This window comes from Eutrigla gurnardus (genome assembly GCF_963514095.1).
Source record: "Eutrigla gurnardus genome assembly, chromosome: 19".
Classification (NCBI taxonomy): Eukaryota; Metazoa; Chordata; class Actinopteri; order Perciformes; family Triglidae; genus Eutrigla; species Eutrigla gurnardus.
In genome coordinates, this window is record NC_139930.1 from 11,285,690 (window position 1) to 11,309,594 (window position 23,905).

At 42.8% G+C, this 23,905-nt stretch overlaps 1 protein-coding gene across 10 annotated transcripts in view; it reads right to left on the bottom strand.

Moving 5' to 3' along the window:
- The window catches only part of dnm1a (dynamin 1a), a 41,180-nt gene extending 17,590 nt beyond the window's left edge, over positions 1 to 23,590 (bottom strand). For 2 of the 10 annotated variants that reach the window (XM_084034694.1, XM_084034691.1), the window contains exons 1-16: positions 23,205 to 23,589; positions 15,138 to 15,211; positions 14,094 to 14,243; positions 13,747 to 13,950; positions 13,504 to 13,602; positions 12,325 to 12,485; positions 12,078 to 12,220; positions 11,871 to 12,006; positions 10,666 to 10,733; positions 9,748 to 9,886; positions 5,514 to 5,600; positions 5,088 to 5,158; positions 4,913 to 4,964; positions 3,990 to 4,001; positions 2,655 to 2,684; positions 2,221 to 2,334 (exon numbers count right to left, since the gene is read on the bottom strand). In XM_084034694.1, the coding sequence (XP_083890820.1) occupies positions 2,221 to 2,334; positions 2,655 to 2,684; positions 3,990 to 4,001; positions 4,913 to 4,964; positions 5,088 to 5,158; positions 5,514 to 5,600; positions 9,748 to 9,886; positions 10,666 to 10,733; positions 11,871 to 12,006; positions 12,078 to 12,220; positions 12,325 to 12,485; positions 13,504 to 13,602; positions 13,747 to 13,950; positions 14,094 to 14,243; positions 15,138 to 15,211; positions 23,205 to 23,365 (1,701 nt within the window). In that variant the 5' untranslated portion in view covers positions 23,366 to 23,589. Of the gene's footprint in view, positions 1 to 2,220; positions 2,335 to 2,654; positions 2,685 to 3,989; positions 4,002 to 4,912; positions 4,965 to 5,087; positions 5,159 to 5,513; positions 5,601 to 8,265; positions 8,405 to 9,747; positions 9,887 to 10,665; positions 10,734 to 11,870; positions 12,007 to 12,077; positions 12,221 to 12,324; positions 12,486 to 13,503; positions 13,603 to 13,746; positions 13,951 to 14,093; positions 14,244 to 15,137; positions 15,212 to 23,204 lie in introns of all 10 variants that reach the window. The other 8 variants (XM_084034695.1, XM_084034696.1, XM_084034693.1 and 5 more) reach the window with 7 other exon arrangements.
- Positions 23,591 to 23,905: the final 315 nt, after the last annotated feature.

A 23,905-nucleotide genomic window follows, 5' to 3' on the forward strand; every position in this document is an offset into this window, starting at 1 on the left:
CAGTCTGATGTTTCCCCCCAGGATGTTTACAGCTGGGATCACCAGGCGAGTCTGGCTTTCTGGCAGCTTTACAGCAGGAGCAGGGAAACCCGGACACACACACACACACACACACACACACACACACACACAAAATAGCCCAAGGGGCACCCAAAGAAAATACAGCCACTGAAAGGACAGCAAAGTAATGTAGCATTCTGTGTGTGACTAATGGGAATGTCTGTGTGTAAATGTATGAATCTGATTATAAGAATATATGAATATCACTGGCAGGCAACACAATCACAGCTTGTGTGGGTCTTTTTTAACGTACATTGTTGTTTTCTTTTAACTGTGGTTTTCTCCATTCACATCTCCCTCCCTCCCTCCCTCCCTCCCTCCCTCCCTCCCCCTCCCTCTCCACTTTGGGAGGCTTTAAGCTACAGAGCAGCCTGATTCAAAGAATTGGCATGTCCTGTGGTAATACAGACCAGAAGTTTCTAGGCACACACACACATGCACACTAACCAAAACATCCTGGCACCACTAGTTGGGTTGAAAGTTATTATTAGTGTCTGGGGGTGGTGTGTTTCTGTGTGTGTGTGTGTGTGTGTGTGTGTGTGTGTGTGTGTGTGTGTGTGTGTGTGTGTGTGTGTGTGTGTGTGTGTGTGTGTGTGTGTGTGTCACCAGGCTGCAGCGAGGGTTTTCCCCATGACGAGAGGCAGTCAATAAAAACGCTGCTGCTCTGTTTCGCGAGGTGGTGTAAAGAAATGAATGTGCAATAATTGCAGGAAAAGATGGACTTTTTTTTTTTCTGCAGGCAATGATACTTTTTCTTTTAGCCAAACATGAAGCGGTTTCCTTTTTCTGTGTGTGTGTTTTGGCGAGTATCCATCCAGGTGCACATGTGAGTACAAGCCCTCATGAGCACTCTAACCTCTGTGTGCGCTTGTGTGACTCGACTATTTAAAAATGTTGAGCTTGGATAGAAAACAAAATGGAAAGTTTCTTTTTTTCCCCCCCTTCTTTCTCTTTTTTATTTAAATAACTTGCAGTGCCCTTAAGCCTCCGCGCTGAGCATTAACACCAGCACCGTGTGTTGGTTTTGGGTCTCCCTGCACCCTCGCAGATCCATGTTCAAATAAATACACAGTACAAGAAGCGAAGGGTGGGGACGGCGGCGAAGGAGAGGATGACGAGGAAATTGTGAGACAGAAAGAGAGTGGAGAGATGGATGATGGGAGGGGAGGATGAAGAAGAGTTTCCTTTGAGGGTGAATAAGGGAGCGATGGGAAATGAGGGGAGGAATAAGATAAAAACGGGAGGATATAAAAGCTAAACGTGTACCCCAGCCCTTTCTCCTGTTTCTCCTCCCCTCTGTCTCCCCCCTCTAGGCCCGTACCCCCAACTCTCCTCCCCACTCTCCCTTCACATGGTCCTTGTTACTCCAGTTGCAGCTAACAAGAGACTCCTCCCCTCTCCTCCCCTACAAACCAGCTCATACTCTGTGCCCCCTCTTTGAAATGAAGTAAGGTTATTAGAAGCAGCCTGTGTGTGTGTGTGTGTGTGTGTGTGTGTGTGTGTGTGTGTGTGTGTGTGTGTGTGTGTCTGTGTGTGTGTGTGTGTGTGTGTGTGTGTGTGTGTGTGTGTGTGTGTGTGTGTGTGTGTGTGTGTGTAATTGGGAACAGGGTAGGGCAGGGGGCTCTGGTATGCACATGTGTGTGCCAGCTTCGGTGTCTGACATGCTGGGGGGTCCTGACTCGATGCAAAGGGCCTTCTCAATTCTACACACACACACACACACACACACACAGACACACACAGCTGTGGCGAAGGCCTGGAGACAGTGAGACTGTGGCTAGCTGCTAATAGTTCTGCAAAGCATCATGGGACACCGCTTTGACCAGTCGACCCAGTAAGCAGCCGGGTCAAATCATCTCAGTCTGCAGAGGAACAACAACAACTTTCTTTCTTTTTTCTATTTTTTTTTTTTTTTTGCCAGTTGGATGAGCTGGAACCAAGTTTGGACCAGAAAGTGGAAAAGAAAGTCTCTGCTTGTGGAGAAAAAACCAATCCAACTGAGTTATAATTCTCCTGGTATTGAGGTGATTCATGCCGAGGTGATGGAGTCTCAGGTTGTGCAGTGAGGATGCATATCACAATAACACGTAATGTAATGTAAAATGTGTCGTTAACGGGGCTCTGAGCCTTGAAGTGTGCAAACAGTGAACAGCATCTCACCTCATCATCTTTATACCAGGACATGGACTCTGCGGTGAGGACAAACCAGTACTCCTTGGCTCCTCCCTTCATGATGCCGATGTTGTTGATGGTCAGCCAACCCTTCCTGATCACCTGAGAGACACACAGACAAACATAGAAGATGGAAAATAATTATAAATGATACACATATATATATATTTCACTAATCTAAGAGCACATTTCTTACCTGTGTATTTAACACACACAAGTACCTACACTAGCTCGTATGCGGCAGCACAGTAGATGTAATGTCGCTGCTTCTAGTGGAGATAAGAAGCGACTGCCACAACAACAGCGGGGGGGACGCTCACCTACACGACTAAACACAATGCTCACACTCTTTTTCTTGTTTCATTCTCTCCACCAAACAGAAACTATAGACACATACAGTACATGGTGTGCGTGTTATTTACCTTGAACCGATCGCTAACTCCTCTCTCCGGCTGAATGAGAATGTGGAGAGAACGCCAACGCAGGGCATTTAGTAAAGGCCAAGTACACAGTGATGGTCAGGCGCCAGAACATTGTAGCTGGCTGCTGGACGGCAGCGAGGGGACAGCAAGCAGGGAGGGGGGGGGGGCAAGGGGAGTAAGGAGGCTACAACAAGAATGGCCCATGTCAAACTCTTTTGAGGCCATGCAAAGGAATGCAGGAGCCAGACTGGTTTAAACTGTACGTGCTTTCTGAAGAGAAGAGGCTGAACTGAGTTAAAATCCGCTTCCCTTTCATTTTCACCTTCATTTCCATGATGTTTAAATTCCTCTCAAGTAGCTTCTAAGTTAGAAAAATTGTTATAACTCCACACTGTATGACAATGTCATATATATGATGTTTCATTTAAGATTAGACTTCTAGACTTATGGTAAAAAAATATATATATATAATAATAATAATGCATCTTTAAGGAATTTCAGGCTATATTTTAAGTTCTCTGGTTATGAACAAAACTTGGCCCACAATCGAACAGGATTCTTGAAGAAGAATATTTAAGGTTAAGTCCATATTTGTTTTTAAAGGGTCCTAGGTTTCCAGTATGGAGGTCAGGAGGGTGTTAAGCCAGTAGAACAGAAGCTATGGGGCCAACTCCATCCATTTGTAAACAGGAAGTGAAGATCACCACTTTGTTTATTATGTGCCCCTGACCTCTGACCCTGATCTGGGTGGTTGTTTTAACAACTGACAACTATGTAGGTGACATATGTCTAGCACACTGCAGGTCTTCATTCCCCATGGCCTTCTGGGTGATTTGGGTGGGGAAAGAAGGGAACAGAGAGAAAGTCTAGTGCAAATAAAAATGTTTGTCTGATTAAGAAAAGAAAATCTCCTTTGTCTTCACTCTCCTTCAAGAACACGAGTGACTCTTTATCTAGTTCAAACTACAGCTCGGGGGCGTCTTGCCACCGTCAAAGCCAACTGGCCTCAGCGTGAAAGTCTCCAAACGGCCTTTCAACGAGACTGAAATATGCCGCGTAGGATAGCATTTTACAGTTCATCCGTCATCCTGCTGTGTATGTGTGTGTATGAGTGTGTGGCTGCAGGGAGGACACAGCTGAAAAGAGAGGAAAGGGCAGCAGCCAAGCATCTCCCCCCATTCACCTGCCCGTCTACTGGCGGTTAGTGTGAAGCTCAACTGTAATCCCATAAAACCGTACACACAAACACGTATCCTGACATATGCAGAGCGTAAAAACATGAGCACATACGCATGAAAGCCTGTCTGCAGACATGCACGCATACACACTACTCACCATAATCTCATCCTGAAGCAGAAAACCCACAGAGAGGAAGAGAAAGAGGACGAGACGCGGCAAAAAGAGAAATCAATTAGAGGAAACAAGAGGCTATAAACAGTCATAGAAACAAGAGCTGAAGAGAATGAGATTAAAGAATAAAATGTGGAAAAGATAGAAAAGGATATACATGCTTTCAGAGGGAAACATCTAGAATGGAAATCGTGCAAAAGCTGTGTTTATTTAACTTCAAATGTAAAATCTGATATTGTGATGTATTTACTGTAGCAAATTACTTAAGGTTTGACAGTGTTGTTAGTGTGTTTGTCTGTGTTATTAAGCATACACCAAAAGAAATGTGGAACATAAAGCTGAAAATAAGATACTGTAGATGCTTTTTTAATTTCTTAACAATGTGCTTTTTTCACCTGCATTTACTTAAATTGTATAACTGTATGCTATAATGTGTATTTAGATTTTTCAGATATTAAAATTACAGATTTTTTGAGGATTCTGTAACTGTGCCAGAGGTATTCGAGTGCTTTCTATTTAATAGTAATATGATTGTTGGGACGTTCCTTTGACTTTCACCAAAAGGACAAGTTGTTTCAAGATTCAACAACTGTTGTCCATTAGTGTGCACTGTGTAACATATGGACTGTGGCCCAGGGTAACAAGATACCGTATAGCTGTGCTACATTTAGCATGGGCAAAACAGAGAGCTGAGTGCTAACAGAATACAGCCTAAGGCAGAGACTGTATGGAGTTCAGATGTCGCGTTGCTGGACAACAAACGAAACACACTGGAGGAGCTCAGTCTGGACTTATGTTCCTGTAACCATACCATAACCTGTAAAATATAGTGAAATAGTATAGCCTGTCACATTAAAGTCACAGTCTTTGTTGGACACGATAGTATGTTTAGTGTGATCACAGGATACCTGGTTGCCAGCTGCTTTCTTCTTGTTCATTTGGTTGATCCTCTGCTGAGCGCTGCACAACAACAACACACATCAGGAGACACTGAATATCTGCACTTCAACTGCAAATCACAGCAACCAAAGATTGTTATACTCTTTAATGTGTAATGCAAAAAAAACAACAACAGAAACTCACTTGGCAAATCCAATGAAGTCCTCATGGTTGGTGTTCATGTAGGACAACTCAATGTCTATCAAAAGCAACACCTGAACAGAGAGAGAGAGAGAGAGACAGAGAGAGACAGAGAGAGAGAGCTGAATTACCTTTTATTGATAACATCTTAGAGATCCAACGTAACTATTTCTTTTTAGTTTTCAGCATTTTTATGCAAATGTGTCATTTAACTTTCAAATAATTCTGGTGGAATAAGTTTGTCAAAATAGGGAAAAAAATGCTTTAACCACTTTAAAAATCACAATATACTGATATAATTAAATATAACATTCCCCTAAATGTTACAAATTACAGCATATGCCAGAAAGTACACCTATGTACAAATAAAACAATTTGACCATAAACCACTCACGTTTCTTGCTGCTTGTTGCATTTTGTGTGTGTTACCTGGTTCTTAGTGCGGCTTTCTCTGTCCCTGATGTGCTGGGTGACGATCCTCTCCATCTCCTCTCTCAACATGGGATACTGAGCCAGCTGTAAGCACAGAGCACAGTGGGTAGATAGCAAAAACACACATGCCAACCCTCACAGATCTACACTATATTTCTCATCTCACTGAACCACAACACACAGCTCCACCAATACAACAGAAACGTGTTACATAAACATAATTAAACAGGTGATGTTGTGAGGTTCATCCCAGACTTATCTCTAGTCTCTGCACACCCGGACCACTGGGTGGATTTGAGTTAAGAGTGGAGTTTAACTGCAAAACGTGTATTTGTTTCCAGTGTGGAACAAATGCAGGAGAATATTGCAAAGTCTGTGATATTACCGCACAAACAGAATAAACAATGTTTCTGGCAGAAAAGCTTCCCTTTCCCAGCACACTGTGGGCCTTTTTTTTTTCTTCTTCTTTTTTTTCCATGAGCTCAGTGCAAACCCACGAACGCAGACATTGGTGGGCCTCCAATGTGACACAAACACATTTGGAGAAGTGCGAGGAAAGAAGAAAAATCAAAGCCAAAAATCACAGCGCAAGAAAGAAAAATGTATTCGCTGTTTGCTTGCAAGTTACAATGCATCTCTCATGACTGTCAGATGGTTTCGGTGGGCGGATATCAGTAGACTTCTGGTTTTAAAGTGGATTTACTGCCTCCTGGGTTTGGTCCAATTACAGAGCAGACGACGTCCATAATGAATGCTGCAGGAATGAGTCCTAAAACCCCCAAAAGGGTTAGCATTTTTGCATTTCTGCTTCCCTTTGTTTTTAAGTCGATGTGTCCATGATTAACACAAGCAGAGATTTTAACACGTTTTTTCTACAATATAAAATACTTCTTGTGAATTTTAAAGCTTTGAAGTGTCTTAAAAAAGGCTGTAGCTTCGCACTGCTAACATTTTAATCTGACTGAAACATTAAAAAGACACCTGGAGGGTTTTCAGGTAGCTTAATTAGCTAGCTAGCTAGCTAGCTACAGTCATAACAGCTAACAACAGTTGTCGATTCAGCTGAAAAAAAATAACCTTGTAGCGATAAAAAAGAAGTCTCATTTTGTTTGCATCTGTATTAAATTGAAGATATTGTCTTAAAAAATGATAGTGGTATAAAAGTGTTTATTTAGCAGCTTATTGTCCCAATAATAAGTGCAATTTGCGCTTATGCATTCTGAGTTTATTCAATTGTCCTTTGTCATTAGCCAAAACATCTTTCTTGTGTGTTATACATTTGTGCCTGTAACTAGGACATTTAAGTAGCCTATTTGTTTTATATGTTCAGTTTTCAAAATGTTCTGTATGACATTAGAAAACCCAGACTGTGTAAAAATATCTATATCTGTTTCGCAAATACTCTGGTTGATTTAACACGTTGACAGTTAAGCCGAATTACTCATTTGAATTTTAGGTTGAGTGTTCAAATTGGTAGGCAGTAAGGGATGACTCATAGCTGGCAGCGTTAACATCACCACGGCCCAACGCTTGAGGCTAACTGATTTGATGAGGACCACATCGAGTGAAATCACTCCAATACTAGAGAATTGTGAAAAACCATGAAAATAAAACATTTATAAACAAAACCAATAAACTGTGGGTGCATTCAATGTCCAAGCCACTGAAGGCAACATCATTAATGCTGCTGGAGAGATGCATTGCAACTTGAAGACAGATGAAGCCTCTCAAAATCTGATGTCTTAAAAAACGCACACAGAAACACAAATAAAGAAATGTTTTAACAAGGCAGCAGGCAGAGGAAGTCACAGTGATTCAGACCGACATGCAATGTAAAGGAGCAGGGAGGGATATGAGAGAGAGGGTGATGGAGGAAGACTTCAAACTGACCCCTTTGTGGATTTTCCCAACCACTGTATTTTATAATACAGTATCTTTAAATAATCTCTGAAAGTGAAATCAAGATAAAAAAGTGTGACAGAGAAATCCAAAGGAGGTCACGCTGTCTTTTGGTAATTTGCTTTGCGAGGGAAGCAGCCGGGTTCGAAGGGTTAAAGGACGACAGGATGGGACAGACGAAAGAGAAATAAAAAAATAAAGAGATGCTCCAAAATATGTCAATTAGTCAGCGAGTGAAACTACACAATCAGTCACTCCTCTATGTTAAATCATACTGACAAAGATGGAAACAAATGTTTTTAAACTACTTAAATCAAAGACGGATTTTTAGACATCATAAGGTCAAATATGAAAGAAGATTTATTAACATGCAAAAAAGTTTTAAAATGTAAAGATAAGGCCAATAATTGACAAAAGGCATTTAGCTCAGCACAAGCTTGAGTACAGCTTCAGAGAACTGCTGTAGATTCTTGTTTTAGTGTGAGGGATAAATTACATGATGTGCTGTCAATAAAGTATTCTCAAAAACAACAAAATATATAATTATTGATTGATTTTTTTTTAAGGTGCAGTCTTTCAGATTGTTGTATTATATTTGGTTCTATATCCAAATAGATTCTGTTTTTCTAATTTTAGGAGATTTTTTTTTTAGAGGGAAATACAATTAATTTCAACTCTATATCTCAATCACAGACTCTGTCTTTAGTAAATAAATTGTACTTTTTAAAGACTATAAAGATGAGTCTGATGAGGCATGTGTCTCTCCTTATATAAAATAGTCTCATCGGTCTATCTGTACCTGTGTGATCAACAGATCGTGACAGTGGCTTGGTTCTCTTTGGCATTTTACCTTGTTACTACACTTTCGTATGGTGGAGGTGAGTTCGCTCACAACCATATCTATACACTTCAGAGTGGGCTCCTTCAGCTTTTGGATCTGCTTTTTCACTATGGCCTCAAAGGCCAGGTCAGGGGTGAACAGCCCCGTCCTGTAGGGGTAGGCAGGAGGCATGGGAGGGAGGGATGAAAACATAAGAAGACAGAAAAGGGTGGCGGAAGAGGAGAAATGACGAGATGTAAGCAGACATAAAGGAAAAGCCAGACGGAGAAGAGCGAGAAGTGAAGGTGTGAGACAAAAAAATCAAAAAGGAATAAAAACAGATGGTGGGGGAAAGGATAATAGACAAATGAGGCAATTAAATAAATAAAAACAGCAGATTGAAGATGAAAAAAAGACGAGGAGAGGGGTGAAGGTTGGGGTGGGGGTGGGGGAGTAAACAGCACAGAAGGAAGAAAGTGCAAGTGAGACATTTGGTTTCTCCTGAAGGCATTCTACACCCGGACAGTGTTGGAGTCTCTCTCTATCAAAAAAGACAAAAGACGAGAGAGAGAGAGGAAAGAATAGAGAGAGTTCCCAGCCTGCACATCTCCGCCAGCCAAAAACTCCAAGCGACGCACCGCTAGACCGCAGCTGTGCACCCCAACGCCGAGCCAAAACGCCCTCCTGTTGTTGACCCTTTCACCACCCACCTCTCCTTCGCTTATGACTTCCAGCGGGAGCGTAATCGTAACATTTATTATCCCAAGGCCTCCAGGTTGTTGCAGTTCAACCGCTGTTGAAATTGTTTGGTCACAGCGGATCAATTTGGATAAAGACTACTGCTTTTCCTTTTGGCCACACTCACGAGCGTCTGTAGCTGAGCGTGTGGCCCCCAGAGGCCCGGAGAAGAGCCGATTAAACATCACGGTCACGGCTCTTGTCTGCTGCAGGTGCACGGCTGCAGCCTCACGCACGAGGAAGTCTGGAGGCTGAGGTCATCCAATACCGCTGCCAGGTATTTTTTAAATGTTTGACTAATGATGAAACGCGTGTGTGAGCAAAAGTGGAAAGATTACTGCAGACAAGACTATGTGACTTGGATATTACTCAAGTAAATGTGCAAAGAAATTGCAAATCTCTCAAAAGTGGTGATAACGTACAACAATAAGGCATCTCAAATGTGTTAATTCTCAAGTTCTGTGCTGAGACTGCTCTCATATTTATACTTTCATAGGCAACCATATTTTGATGACCGCTCAGCCTCCACACTGGTTTTCCTCACAGCTTTCCATCACAGCCAGTCTGTCGAGCCAGTAGGCAGGCATTTATACCGCAGCCCACCCCGCCACTCCAGGCGTCCCCTCGCTGTCCAAGACAACAGCGAGGGCTGGAGAGAGCCAGGTGGTTACAGTGAAAGGGAGTGAACAGCAGAGGGACTTTGCAGATGGGAGTTGAAAATGAAAAAAACAACCTAAAAAAGTGCTATCCACTGTTTACTTTTGTTTGTTTTACCTTCTTGGTACACTGCCTAACCGTATTGACTAGCTCAGAAATGACCATGTCCACACATTTGGTGCAAGGCTCTTTAATCTTCCCAATCAGCCTTTTCACAATGGTCTCAAAGGCCATGTCCGGGGTGAAGAGGCCAGTTCTGCCCAGCAGAGAGAGAACCAGCCAGGGCCAAAAAAAGAGGAGGATGGTGGAGAGAGAAAGAGAAAGGAGGGTTGGGTAAAGAGAAGAGTGTTAATTGTAAAGAATTACCCGCGTTTCTACACTTTTCCCCAAAACACAAGCAGACACAAATCAGACGAGAGCGAAGGAGAGGAAATAATTAACAATATGGATCTTATTTCTACAGGAAATAACCAGCCAGTTCCCCTCCAGGATGAATGTTATCTTGCTTGATACAGAAAATGTAATGTCATTTATTTCCATGGAGGATTACATGATTTAGATTCAGGGTTTTTTCATCAATCCTATCGATAACAGATTCATGCAGTGACTTAAAATGTTTGAATGACTGTTTTGTTTGAGATCCCTTGTTGGTGCAATGGACTCAGGTACACAATAATACAATCACAATAGAAAATACATCCCTGATAACTCCTCACAAGATCAGCCTGGACACTTTGGCGGTGTGCACTACACCCAGGTCATTTCAATGAGTATGAGTGTGCCACCCCAAAATCCGTTTTTTGGAACGATGCTTTCGGCCTTATTATATGATACAGTCACCTATCTCATCACAAATCTTCTCTAAGTGGACGGATGCCATTAGTATTCAACAGAGATCTTTGTGATTAGATAAGCAAAGTCAGAGAGAGAGAGAGAGAGAGAGAGAGAGAGAGAGAGAGAGAGAGAGAGAGAGAGGGGGTGAAGTAAAGAGGGAGGGAGGTGGGGATGACAGGGTGAGTTGGAGGGCGGACGTGCCTGATTCCATGGATGTTCTTGATGGCGTAGCTGATCTCCTTGCGGAGCTCCTTCTCATCAAACTCCATCTGCAAAAGAAACAGAGACAGAGATGGTAGAATCAACGACAGCCATACACATTGTTTCTCTACACGCTGTCAGCTATCAAACACGTATCCTTCACCATTTCTTAAATGTCTCCGCTGCTTTAATGCTGCAAACCTGAACCACACCGCCTCCCCAGTGGAAGTAGGATAATTAAGCTGGTCTGCTATATTCCTATCTTTCCTCAACAAAGCGCCATATTTCCTTAAAAGCATGTATTAAAAACATATAAAACATAAGGATTTTATGGGCCGAGCTTCTGGTTAGAAAGCAACCTGCTTTGTTCTCTCAGTGGGAAACCGACGGAGCATTTTTCTGAGGCCTCAGTCACAGACAATAAGATTTATATCCTCAGAGGGAGGGCGGGAGAGGATAGAGAAAAGGGGTGGATGAAAAGAGGAAGAGGAAGGACGGGACGGGGGAAAGGATCGAACATGTAAAAGGGAAGGAGGGGGTGAGGCAGAGAGACTTGGGGGAGGTGGATGAAGGGAGGACAGGCTCAGGGTAAAGATGATGAGGGACTGATGTGGGGGAGGGATAATATGTGGATGATATGATGGCGGAGTGAGAGAAACAGAAGGAAGAAGGTGAGGTAGGGGAAGTGAGAGTGAAGAGAAGACAACAGGAGGAGTAGCTGTTAAACGGAGAGGGAGGAAATGATGAATGTTTGTGTCAGAAAAGCCCAAATCAGAGTCTTGAGGGAGAACTCCTCTCCTTCTGAGGCTTGGAAAGGGCATCCGGGAGGGAGAGACGCCATGATGTAACGAGACACAGAGATGTAGCAAGGTATGCTTTTGTAGAACACGTTTTCCATCTTCATTATTCTTGTTCATTTCAATACAGAAAAAAAATTCCCCTTATTTTTTCGGAGTATTTCCCAGTAATTTTAACCCTCCGCACAGTTTTTACTTTGCTTTATGTCAAATACATCAGCACACAAAATCTCTCTTTCCTGAAACCTAAAATGCCACAAATAAATAGTAAACAAGAAGGAGAAGTCTGATACATGAAGAATCAGAATATCATGTGAATAAATATTTGAAGCTATAGTCTCTCTAAAGAGTCGCGTCTCTAAATACACACACTAAGACAAACAAACACAACATCTGGCAGACACACACCTTGACCAGCTCGAAGGGGAAGCGTTCATGGAAAATGCGATTGATCCTGGCACCACCTGACAGCTCAGCCGTGTCTATCTGGTCCCCGGAGCCCTCTATACATTTCTCAAAGTCCACGGAGAACTGCTGCACCATCCTGCGTGGAGGCAGAGGTGTCAGTGAATCTGTGAGCCTGCTCGTGTGTCGTCTTCGGCTGTGTCTACTCACTGGAGCAGGGCCTTGGTCTTGCGAGACGGGTCGTCGGGTCTGAAGTTCTTGTACTCCTCCACCTCCTTCTCTATGGAGAGAAGCTGACTCTGCAGCTTGGCCCGCAGAGCCGGCAGGGTGTCCCGGATGTGGTTGGTCAGTTGCTGTGCGGGTCAAAGGTCAGCGTTAGATCACTGGGAAGATGGGGAATGCTGGAAAATACAGGCATGTGACGGGCATTCTCTCTCTGTCTCGCTCTTTTCCACACCTGATTGAGGGTTTTCTGGAGGTAGGGAGTCCCCATACGGTCGGCCAGGTGTCTATATGAAGGATGGGAGAGAAAGAACTTCCTCTCAGCAGCCATGGCAGCGTTAATGTCCTTCCTGCCATCTATGTCCTTCTGGCTCCTGTTCACCACACCGATGTATCCTGGATGGACAAGAGTCCCACAGACATTTACCAAACAGTCTGAACATTGTGAGATTTGCAGGAAAATACATCCAACTCTTTTTTTTATCACTTCCTGGAATTTTTTGAGAGCAGACTGGAACAGATTAAGTTCTTGTGACTGGAAATTGGACTGGAAGACAGTACAGTCCTGCACTAAAGCAATCAGGGATTGAGCTGGACTCTTTTACATTCTCTACAAATAAACAGAGTTTGAAAAGACCACACCGCTTAAAACAGTGTTTAATAATGTTAAGCTGAGGGAAACCACATTTCAAGAGACATGGGATTCAAGAAAATAATACGGAGGAATGATGAAGAGAGGAGAAGAAAGGGAAGGAAGGAGGATCGTGTCTGTATGTGCGTGTCCAAGTTTTTAAGACAGAAAGGGAAAAAGAAAAAAAACGGAAGAACAAATAGGAGAGTTCAGGTCACACAGATCCCATTTCACCACCAGTTAAGTTTTCTCATGCATCACTCGGTTAAAGGCCGTTTCATGCTCTATAACTAATGCAACTGTGAGCCAGCAGCCTTGTAAATGTGAACGTCCAGATTAGACAGAGAGAGACGGGGAGCGAGAGAAGGAGGGGGATACAGAAAAAACAAAGGACATGGAAAACATATTCAAAAGCACATGCCTGCGTCCTAACCATGTGCAAATGGAAAAAAGGAAAGAACCACATCAGCACATTGCAATAAAGGGAAGCCCGCAAGATGCACGCAAGCTCATTTTCTAACACATTGTTTTTCACTTTTCCCCCTTTCCCTGCTTCTCCAACTCCTCCTTTCTTCCACCTTTCTGTCTGTCTTTTAATTTATTGCTCTGTAACGTTTTATCAAACACTCCTCCTTGTGTCCATTCGTGTTTGTGTTCAGAGCATTGAACTTCTTTGAGCTCGACCGCCTTGCTACCACAAGAGGGAAACAGTGTGTCACTGCGAGGCTGCGGAAGCAGAGCGCATAAGTGTGTGTGTGTGTGTGTGTGTGTGTGTGTGCTCACCCCTCCTGAGCGGGAGCAACTTATTCTCCAGGATTTCCTTTGCATCTGTCCCCTCGTCCATCAGGTCCAGCTTGGTGATCACACCGATGGTCCTCATACCTACACACACATGAGCACATGCACGCTGATGAATAGCATTTTTTTTTTTAATTCATGAAAACACATATCTCTGTAGGTGTGTGTGTCTGTGTGTGTGTGTGTGTGTGTGTGTGTGTGTGTGTGTGTGTGTGTGCGTACACTCACCCTGAGGGTCGACCTCTTTGGCAACCTTTAAAGCATCGGAGTTGGCCAGATCAGAGTTGGCCGGGGAGACGGCCAGCATCAGGCAGTTGTCCTTGGTGACAAACTGACTCAGCATTTCTTTAATCTGGGCCTCGATGTCTGCAGGCTGGTCGCCCACCGGCACTTTGGTCATCCCCGGCAGGTCCACTAGGGTCAGGTTCAGCACTGAGAAAGAAAAGGGAGCCGGAGATCAGGTGCATTCTTGTCAAATAAAAAGCTAGGTGGTTCGTTAATGATTGATGTGAAATATGCAGAATGAGTCTTTCCAAACTAGTATCTGTGTAGAAATGGAGTTGTGTCAGCCTCACCATTAGGGGAGTAGACACGCAGGTTGATGGGCACAGGGGAGATGCCTTTGTTGGCTCCGGTGATGCGGTCGGTCTCTGCCTCGATCTCCTGCCGGACCTCGTCAAAATCAGTGAACTTTTTGCCCTTACAGTGGAGGAACTCAGCATATTCTGGAAGAGATGGTACAAAGAGACGCATAAGAGAAATTGTAGAATAAAGGAAGGAGATTAGAAGAAGCGACAAAGACAGTGAAGAGGAACATTTTCACATTTCAAATATGAATAGATGTTGTAACTATATTATCATATTTGTGGGCGATAACATGCTACATGTTTTGGAACTATAGTTCCTAAAATTTGGGAGGTTTTAGGGGATTGAAACAGGAAGTATAACGCCATGTAGAGTCAGGCGGTTAGCTGTGATACGGTTTTTGATCTTCTGCAGAATTAGCTATTAGTAGTTGCTGTTTGCAAAGACCCACGGAGTTAAAGACAGCTATCATTGGAATACTTCAGTACTGAAGAAAACTTAAAATATGATGATTCTATGGCAAATTCTGCAGGGATAGGGACCTTTTTTCCCTGTGATTTTGAAGGATTATGAACATTGTAGATAACAATATCCTCGGGGAGCAGAAGTCACAGAATCTCAAAACAGGTGAATCAGCATATTTGAGAGAGTATGACTCAGCGAAGAACACATTTTGATGCAAACTGCAGCAGCTAAGGGGTTTAGACGACCTTAATTGCCTCTGTGAGCTGCCTCACAGTTTCACAATCACTGCCAGCAGCCACCACTATGTATTAAAATGAGTTTTGGTTGAATTAATTGCTGATTCACACCATGCATAAGCTGGGAGAAAAGGCTTTTTGGCAGGAGAGTAAGGAGAGGTTTTCCCTGGAGGAGCGTGGAGGAGGAATGTTTCCAGCCCAGAGGGAGGAGGGGCGGTTCACACCTGCAGGAGATAAGCTGTCTCCTAAGGGAAAAGGGTTTTGCTGTAGATGTTGAATGTCGAAATCAGCACAGACTTGCTTTAAGAGCTTCAATCAAACTTCCAGTTTTACCTGTGGGGCAGTTCATCAGCTGCAGAACCAAAGGACGACGAGTCACAATGCCAGAACCACGGGGAAGGAAATCCCTGCGACACAACAGACAGAGCAAGGAAGTCAGTAGGGAACCAAATACAACAATATGAATCAGTGAGTGAGTTTACAATGTTTCAGAATATTATTGATATCAGTAGGAATGAAATAAATAGGTTTGAGAAGAATTGTTGGAAAACCAAAGGCAAACTAGACAGAACAAACAAGAAAATGTTATTTTAGAAACACTGACATTGACTTTGGGAGTTAATGCAGCTGTTCAGCAGCTGAACTGCTGTTTTCATGTTTGTCATTAGAAAGAGAATGGACCCGTCCTCAGCAGGGTGGAGGATGTTACATAACAATTTCACAGCTGAGAAACACTAATGGTTCACAGGGAAATATGAAGACTATCAAGTAGAATGCTACAAAACTTTTACATTAATTCATTCAGCAGTTTTTCCTTTTAAATTGATGATAATTATAATGTTCTTTTAGCAATTATACACGTCTATTGAAGTTTCTGAAAGCAGAATTACTGACAATGACATCAAATAAAACTGTTCCTTCTGTTCCTCGTAATTTCTACCCATCTGCTCTGGATCTACTAGAGGATTTCTTGTATGTGTCCATGCAAATTAAACCGTTTTGAACTGGTGTGAATACACCAGAGTATTTTTTTATGGGTTGTTTTTTTTACGAACAGAACACTGTTTTCCTCGAGGCTGTTCAGCTGCTTATGCAACAACAGCGTGAACTTGCCACTGGCACTGTGTGGTCTTCAACCAGCTGACTGCAAAGTTCTTGTTCAGTGATGCATGGTGTGTGTGTGTGTGTGTGTGTGTGTGTGTGTGTGTGTGTGTGTGTGTGTGTGTGTGTGTGTGTGTGTGTGTGTGTGTGTGTGTGTGTGTGTGTGTGTGTGTGTGTGCTCAGCAATGACAAGGGGCTGTTAGAGACATGTACTGTCATTTTTAATCTAACATTGCATAAGAGCTTGTCTTGCTTAGTTGGTGAAAAAGAAGTTGTCATACAACAAAACAGCTTGGGGGAAAGAGTTGTAATTAAATGGTTTCACTCAAATTGTGTAAAATGTATTCAAATCATTCAACGCTTAGACAATTCTAATATCCGAGTGAAGAATCTTCTGGAAGAGTAATAAACTGAACCACATATAATAAGAGATGAGGCCTCTGTTTGAATCCGAAGCAGAGCCTAAGGCCGGTGGATGAGTCAGCTGAACTGCTTTTGCTCAAAACTGTGACCTAAATCGGAAAAAGCCAATTCAGCTAATTCACACTGCGTTCCTGTACTAATCATACGTACTTAACGTGCTGTTCTTTTTATGTTTGTTTTGATTCTGAGTGGTGAATACAATACGATCATTCTGCTCCAGCTTTAAAGGAAGGGGAAACTTTCTGTCCGACTCCTCAAACTGGAATATATAAACATCTTCGTCTATCTTATTCTAGAAAACTCAATATAACATAAGTAGCCTATATTGGTACGAGTGATCAAATAGTGGACAATAATGATTCTATCATAAACAACCACTGATTGATTAAATCAATTGAGTTGAAGATTGAGAAGAGTAACCTCAACTTCAGGTCGCTGCGTTCTGCAGGTCATCCTTTCCCAGCCATATCATACCACTTAATGCAGGAGATGATATGGAAAAACACACTGTGACTGTGTGATGTCTAATCCTCCACACCTGCGTCATCGGACACATCACCAACAGGGAGCTTCATTGATCATTCAGTGTTTGTTGTAATAATGTAGCCTTTTACAACGAAGGAAATCCTGCATGTCTCGTATGCGTGTCTGTCCATCTGCATGTCTTTTTGCCCTGCTGGTGTGTATGTGACTCTGTCCCTCGCTCCCACTTGGATGCCTTGTAGAGAAGACAGATGGTCTTAACTGCAGGTCTTCCTCTCAAGTCACTCCTCCTCATCCTCCCCTCAATCCGCCACCGTAGGGATCCTCCAAATGAAAGAAGTCATGAACACACACACACACACACACACACACACACACACACACACACCCGTATATCACCATGTACAACTGCCACAATACAGGAAAGAATCCTGCTGAGAAGGGGAGTCATGGAAACAGTCACACTCGTGATGTCATTGCTGCCAAAAACCCAGACACAACCTACAGTACAGAGACAGAAGTAAATACGTTGAATGTAAAAATAAATCAAATCAATAAATAAAAGGAGCGAAGCGGTCAGAGAGAACTGCAGACATTTTTTGCAGCAGGTAGTGAGTTAGCCGGCGACTCGGAGAGAGATTTTCAGGTCACATGGAAATACCTTCAACCAGCACTTACATTCAGTATAAGTGCACTCAGCGGTCAGTCTGTCTGAAGCCACTTTCCCTACTATTAGATACAACTTTACTGTATGATGAGAAAAATCTTCAGTTTGATGGTTCAGTAGGCTATGTTGCTATATGGCTCTATTAGGATTGGTTGATTCAATGATACATAACATTTGACCACCTTCAAAGATGGTGATTTAATGTTATATAGTGGTAGTGATATAGTGCTATATAGTGACATCTCTGGATGTAGTTATTTTGCAAACCATTAAGCAGAACAATGCGGTGCGGTACATTGATTTGTCAGATATTTCCTTAATAAAATACACTCCTGCCAGGATATTTGACCCATTAACAGGTTCTTAATTGATTTTCAATCAATAATCTAGGTTGGAGGTCACAGACACATCGAGCAGCGCTGTTGGAGAGTCACAGCTGAGTCACGGTCGGATTGATTTCTTTTATAACATCTTGTGTTTCCAACAAATCAATTTGAAAAGAAAAGGTTTAATTGGAAAAACTGTCAACCACCAAGTACACACACACACACACACACACACACACACACACACACACACAGACACACACACAAACACACACACGCACACAAACACACACAGACACACACACAAACACACACACACACACACACACACACACACACACACACACACACATGTCTAGTGAGCACCAGGTACTGTGGAGTAATCACTCACTGTTTATTTGCTATAAACTATTTAAATTCAGAGGTGGACAAACACACACAGAATTAAGGGTCTGGTTTTGTGGGAAAATTATTTTGATGCCAGAATAATTCATTGCAGTATTCCTATTTTTTTTTTTTTTTTTCAAATGAATGTGTTAAATCATGCATTTTTACAGGAAAACAATCTATTTAATATATAAAACAGTTGTACAGTTTGTGTTTCTCTCACTTTTGTTTTTGGTTATTGTTTCCTTTGATGAAAAGAGAGACTGGCCAATAAGAGTTTAAGTTTGCTGTTGTCCCTTAATAAAAATCTAACTCTTAAAAAGTAGTTTTCATGTGCTAGTAATCATTCAAACTCCATGTGCATCACATCACGTCAGACTCCCAGACACATTCAGACATTGAACCTCGTCTAATCTTGCTCTAATGCATCCAGCAATAGTAACTCTGACATTAGTGCACCAGCACAACCAGGCCATTTCCCTTCCTCGTGGTGTTTGCTTCTTACAAGGAAGAGGCTGCTTTTTGGTGCTGAATTTTACACGCAGACACATATCGCTGTCAGCTGCAGCGGTAGCTGGGGCCAATGAAAGGGCTGCTTGCTGCATGGTGGACAGAGATTAGACCAGAGCCAATGGAAGTCTGTGTTGAAGGTAAACAGAGATTACTGGTAATCCTCTGGAGCAGCATCAGGACAAATGGTTTCCTCTCTCTGACTGCTTTCTCACCCTTAATAATAACAGATTCTTTACTTTTAGAGGTGCAACTTATTAAACAGTAGTTTCACTTAAAACTTCCTCAGAAGTTCCTTGTAAATCTTTTTTTTTTTTTTTTTTTTTTACATTTTATAGAGCAAACCATTAATTCATTATTGAGAGAATAATCTTCACTTGATAGAAAATGGAGACAAAGTTCAGAGACTGCTTAGAGTACCAACTGATTAATTTCTTTGTTTCTAAGAAAAAAAACAGGAAATGACGCATTAATTAGTTGTGTTAAGTTTCATCCGAATTGCGTCATGGTACTTTCCTGCTATCTTAACTCTTAATTGACAGTTAAATATTAGTTTATTTCTCGGAAAGTATCAGGAAACTATGGCACCTGTAAAATAAAATGTGACCACAAGAGTTCAGATCGATTTGACCCCTTAAAATATCCCATCACTCTACATCCTCCACTTTCATGACACAAGCTGATTTCAACCATTTCATTTGTATGCTTTATCTTATCTGAGTATAATCGTCTGTAAGTAAACAGGATCCTCTGTGTTTCTTCTTCACTCCCTCCTCCTTTTATTTGACAAGAATAAAGGCTTTACTGGAGCACTCCGCTGTCCTCCACTTTCACATGAGTGAAGCTGCTGCTGCTCGTCATAATGCTTCCGGCACTCTCTGGTGTTATGCAATGCATGAAACCAGCTATATATCATTAACTTAATCTCTGCGTGGGGGTTGGAATAGCGAAGGCAGCAGGGAGATAAAAAAAAAAAAAACGTCTGTGTTGTAGTTTTATGTGCCTGGTTTGTGCTAGTGCCAGCAGCCATCACTAATGATGGAGCGCTACAGTCGGCTAAACTGCACACAGCGGCGGCATCCTCCTGAACAGCCCTCAAAATAGAAAGTGCTCCTCCGGGGACCTCTCTAAGGGAACTGGACAACCATAAACCGCTTTGTACTGAAAACAAGTCAAACCGCAGCAATAAAAATCTACTAGTTGTTTCTACAATACCTTGAATCTATCACAATTATATGAATATCATACATAAGAATCTGTTCTAACTGGAAAGTGAAGTGGTTTTAGGGGAAGCTGCTGTGGTGCTGATTTGGAGTCAGCTGTCCGTGGTGCTGAAACAGCATTCAGGATAAACAAACACTATTTGAGAACATACACTATGCTTCTGTAAACACCATCCAAACTAAATGTGCTGCCTGCTGTGGAAATCATAGGTTACTCATTAAAAACCATCAAATGTAACATTTTCAATACAAATATGTAAAAATATCTACTTGAAATAACCTGTTTTCAGAATTAGGATATCGGAACGTAATGCAAACACTGCTTGATAACAACGTAGTCTAAATGATGACATCATTACAATACAATACTGTGCAATACAGTATTGTGCAAAAGCTACTACAAAGATATCTACCGACCCAAAAACGAAATGGCATATCATCTAAGACAAGAAAGCACATGAATGAAAATGATGAATGAAGACAAATATTTTACCAACATTGTTCCAGAAGGCAGAATCTAAGAGGAACTGCTTGATAACTGAGTGTCTGTGTCTCTATCATCTTATTTCAACCTTGTGCCTTTACTTTGGAGTCGAGCACTTTTATATTTTACAGCAACAAACCACCTTTGAGGTGAATTTAAACTGAATGAAGAAGAGAGAAAAGGGAACAATGAACACAAAGAAGGCTGTAGACAGTATAGGCTCTCTGTAAGGACACACTATGAAAGCAGGATCGAAAGCCTCTGAAGGACTGCCGATAAAAGGGAAGAGATGAATTAAATCAGTGTCCTGAGACGTACTCATACCATCAGTGCAGCATATCTCAACAGCCTGTTTAGTAAGAGCTTGGCTGTCCTCGTGCCTGAGTGAATGCGTCAAAATCTAATCCAGTCGAGAGGAGAGGTGTCATGGTTGTAACAGCAACATTTATAGCAATCCTGTAGTTGCTCAGTTTTGCCTAAATTCCATGTTAACTCATATGCCTTGGGAAATAATCGATGTAAATGTCTCTCTGCCATTAAGAAGTCTGCTACACTTTGGTATTGATTGTCTCCGCTGACCATTAGCAGCGTTAGCAAACAGAGGGAGCACAATACTGTTCTAGAAAGGACTTCAAAGCAAGCAGCTTAATAACAGTCAAAAGAAGATTTGTGTTCAGATAGAAAAATAACCTTAAATGACTTTCTGAGAGGTGATTGTGAATTTCTGAATACGAGACAGAGAAGGGAAACAGAGATGGAGAAAAGAAGCGCTGTGACATGTAAACACACAATACAGCATGTTGTAACGTCGTGTTGGTTTAGGCAAGATATCGCAATGGGCCACAGGGAGGGGGAGGGGGGAGGAGGAGGAGGAGGAGGGGGAGGAGGGGATCGATAGGAGGACCTGAGCGACGTCACTGCAGCTGGACTTGGAGAGCACACGACAGGATGCAGACTGCAGCTTTTACTGACAGACATGCAAACAAATCATGTTTATCACTGTTGCATAAAATCTGTTGTCCTTGTAATAATATAAATAATATTTGAGTTTTTCCTCCTCTACCTGCCTGATTGTCTAAACCTCAAGTCCCTCGGGTAAAGCAGGCACAAGCTGTTTCCATGACTACAGCTGAGCGAGCGCAGCAAAACCTGGCCCTCGAGTGTAAAGAGCTTGCTTGAACAGTAATTACTCAAAATTGTGGTTTAAATGAAACGATATTTTTAAGAAAGGCTACTCCAAAAAGAGGCTGTGACGTGACAAGGTGACAAAAGCATTCTCATAAAAATAAAAAAGTACACAAAAAGGATACGTATAAAACAAAGTACCATACAATGACTACAAAAATAATACAGTTTAAGTTTATGTTAGTTTTTGACAAAACTGTTTGCGGTTGCATTGTGGGTAATGTAGGCACCAGGTTTTAAAGATGAAGTGGAATAAAAAAAAGATACATCTCTGGTTCTCCTACTGCAAGTTTCATTCTTTGCTTTCAAACTGTCCATCATGAGTGCACTTTGAAATCGATGGAGTATATATATATATATATATATACTGTATATATACATATACACATATGACATGTAAACAGTGGGCACGTCTCACCTGCTACGTGTTAACATGGGGATTATCACTCTGGCCACGAGGTGAACTATTTGACTCCACTGTCAAACAAATGTAAGAAAGGAGACTGGAGGTGAAAAATAAGTGTTTCACCGATGGACCCCTCTCTGCCCGGTGGGATGTATGACATTCTGTCATGTAATACCCAGGCCTTGTTCAGTGAGGGGTTGAGCTGGCTTGGAGCCACAGTGTGGATGCAGCCTGACCTTGCTAGAGCAGGGAATACTGCTGAATCACACATTCAAGGGATTCAAAGTCTATGAAAGCACGAGGAATCTTCAGATGAAGTGAAATACAAGCTACCGGGCTGACAAACAGTCAGTCAGTGGCACCAATGTTGTCGCCTGCTTGCAGTAAGCTTCACTCACAGCATAAGCGCTGACGGACAGATGGAGGAGCTGAGCTGGAAGGGCTCAAAGCTCAGGTGGACTCTCTCTCTCTCTCTCTCTCTCTCTCTCTCTCTCTCTCTCTCTCTCTCTCTCTCTGCAAGGTCACACTGCAGCATAACACATCAGATTTGTTTCCTCTCTCTTTGTTTTGTATCATCAGCAGCTGAAAAGTGTCTCTCTCCACACACACACACACACACATATAGCAAGCAATCATGTTGCACCCTTGAAAAGGCCCGAGGACTACAAAATGGCACAGGAAGGAACAACACATACACAGAGCTGTTACTGTATGTGCTGTACAGGAAGTCAGCTCATGTCATGTGATTAATAATGACTAACGTGTGCAACTTTGTGTCATTTTGGACAATACTGCCTTCTTTATAGTCACTCATACCCTGAGGTGGGTTAACATATTATTAAATGCCAAGTCGTTTAACAGCAATGTGTGGTTCCCTGAATGCATCAGTGAACAAATGCACCTCACTAGGGATTTATAGGAGGCCTAGCAAAATAATCTCCTCGCCTTGGTGTGGTGGAAGAAGACGGAGATAAAACGATAAGACCGTTTCAACGAAGTCGGTGTGGTGGATTCAGACCTGCCTGAGAAGGGGGATGGGGACTGGGATGTGTGTGTGTGTGTGTGTGTGTGTGTGTGTGTGTGTGTGTGTGTGTGTGTGTGTGTGTGTGTGTGTGTGTGTGTGTGTGTGTGCGCGCGAGGTGGAAAATGAAAGCGACTGCGGCCGCTTGTGTGATGCACCAACAGCCTTTGGGAAAGCTACTTACCTCCCGACGAAGTTCTCCAGGACCGAGCTCTTCCCCGCACTCTGGCCGCCCACCACGGCGATCTGGGGCAGGTCCAGGTTCGCGTTCTGCCCGATGGCGGAGAAGGCATCCTGCATGCGGTTCACCAGAGGAATCAAATCCTCCATTCCCCGGTTCCCCATCTTCGCGATGCAACGTGTAGTCTTCTCTTCCTCTTGTCAGAGCAGGGGGAGGATGTATTTTTCTTGTTTTTCTCCTCGCCCCCTCCTCGCCAACCTCGCGTTCAGAGGGCGGTGTTCACTTTTCTGCTTGCCCCCTCATGGACTGCGCCTTCTCGGCGTGTCAGATCACCTCAGCCGTATGGAGGCTCTCCACCACAGCGCACGCAGCCAACGCTCCTCTCCACCAGGCGCAGCAGGGGAGGGGAAGATGAGGAAGGATGATCTCTTGTATTTTCTCAGGAGAGATCCCTGCAGTTCTCCACGCGCACCGCTCGGTGGTGACACTGGTTTTACTTTAAAGTAAACCGAGCTGTTTACAGTAGAGCTACAGGGACGTCTCGGTTTACTGAGACTCTAATGGCGTTTGAGTGCATTTAGAAAGGTGGAGATGGGAAATCGCGCATCTAGTTTGAAATGTGATCGCCCAAACAGATGTAGGCCTACAGATCTGTCCATGGTGCTGAATCTGCTAGCACCGTGGACAGAGGCCAGGGGGCAGTC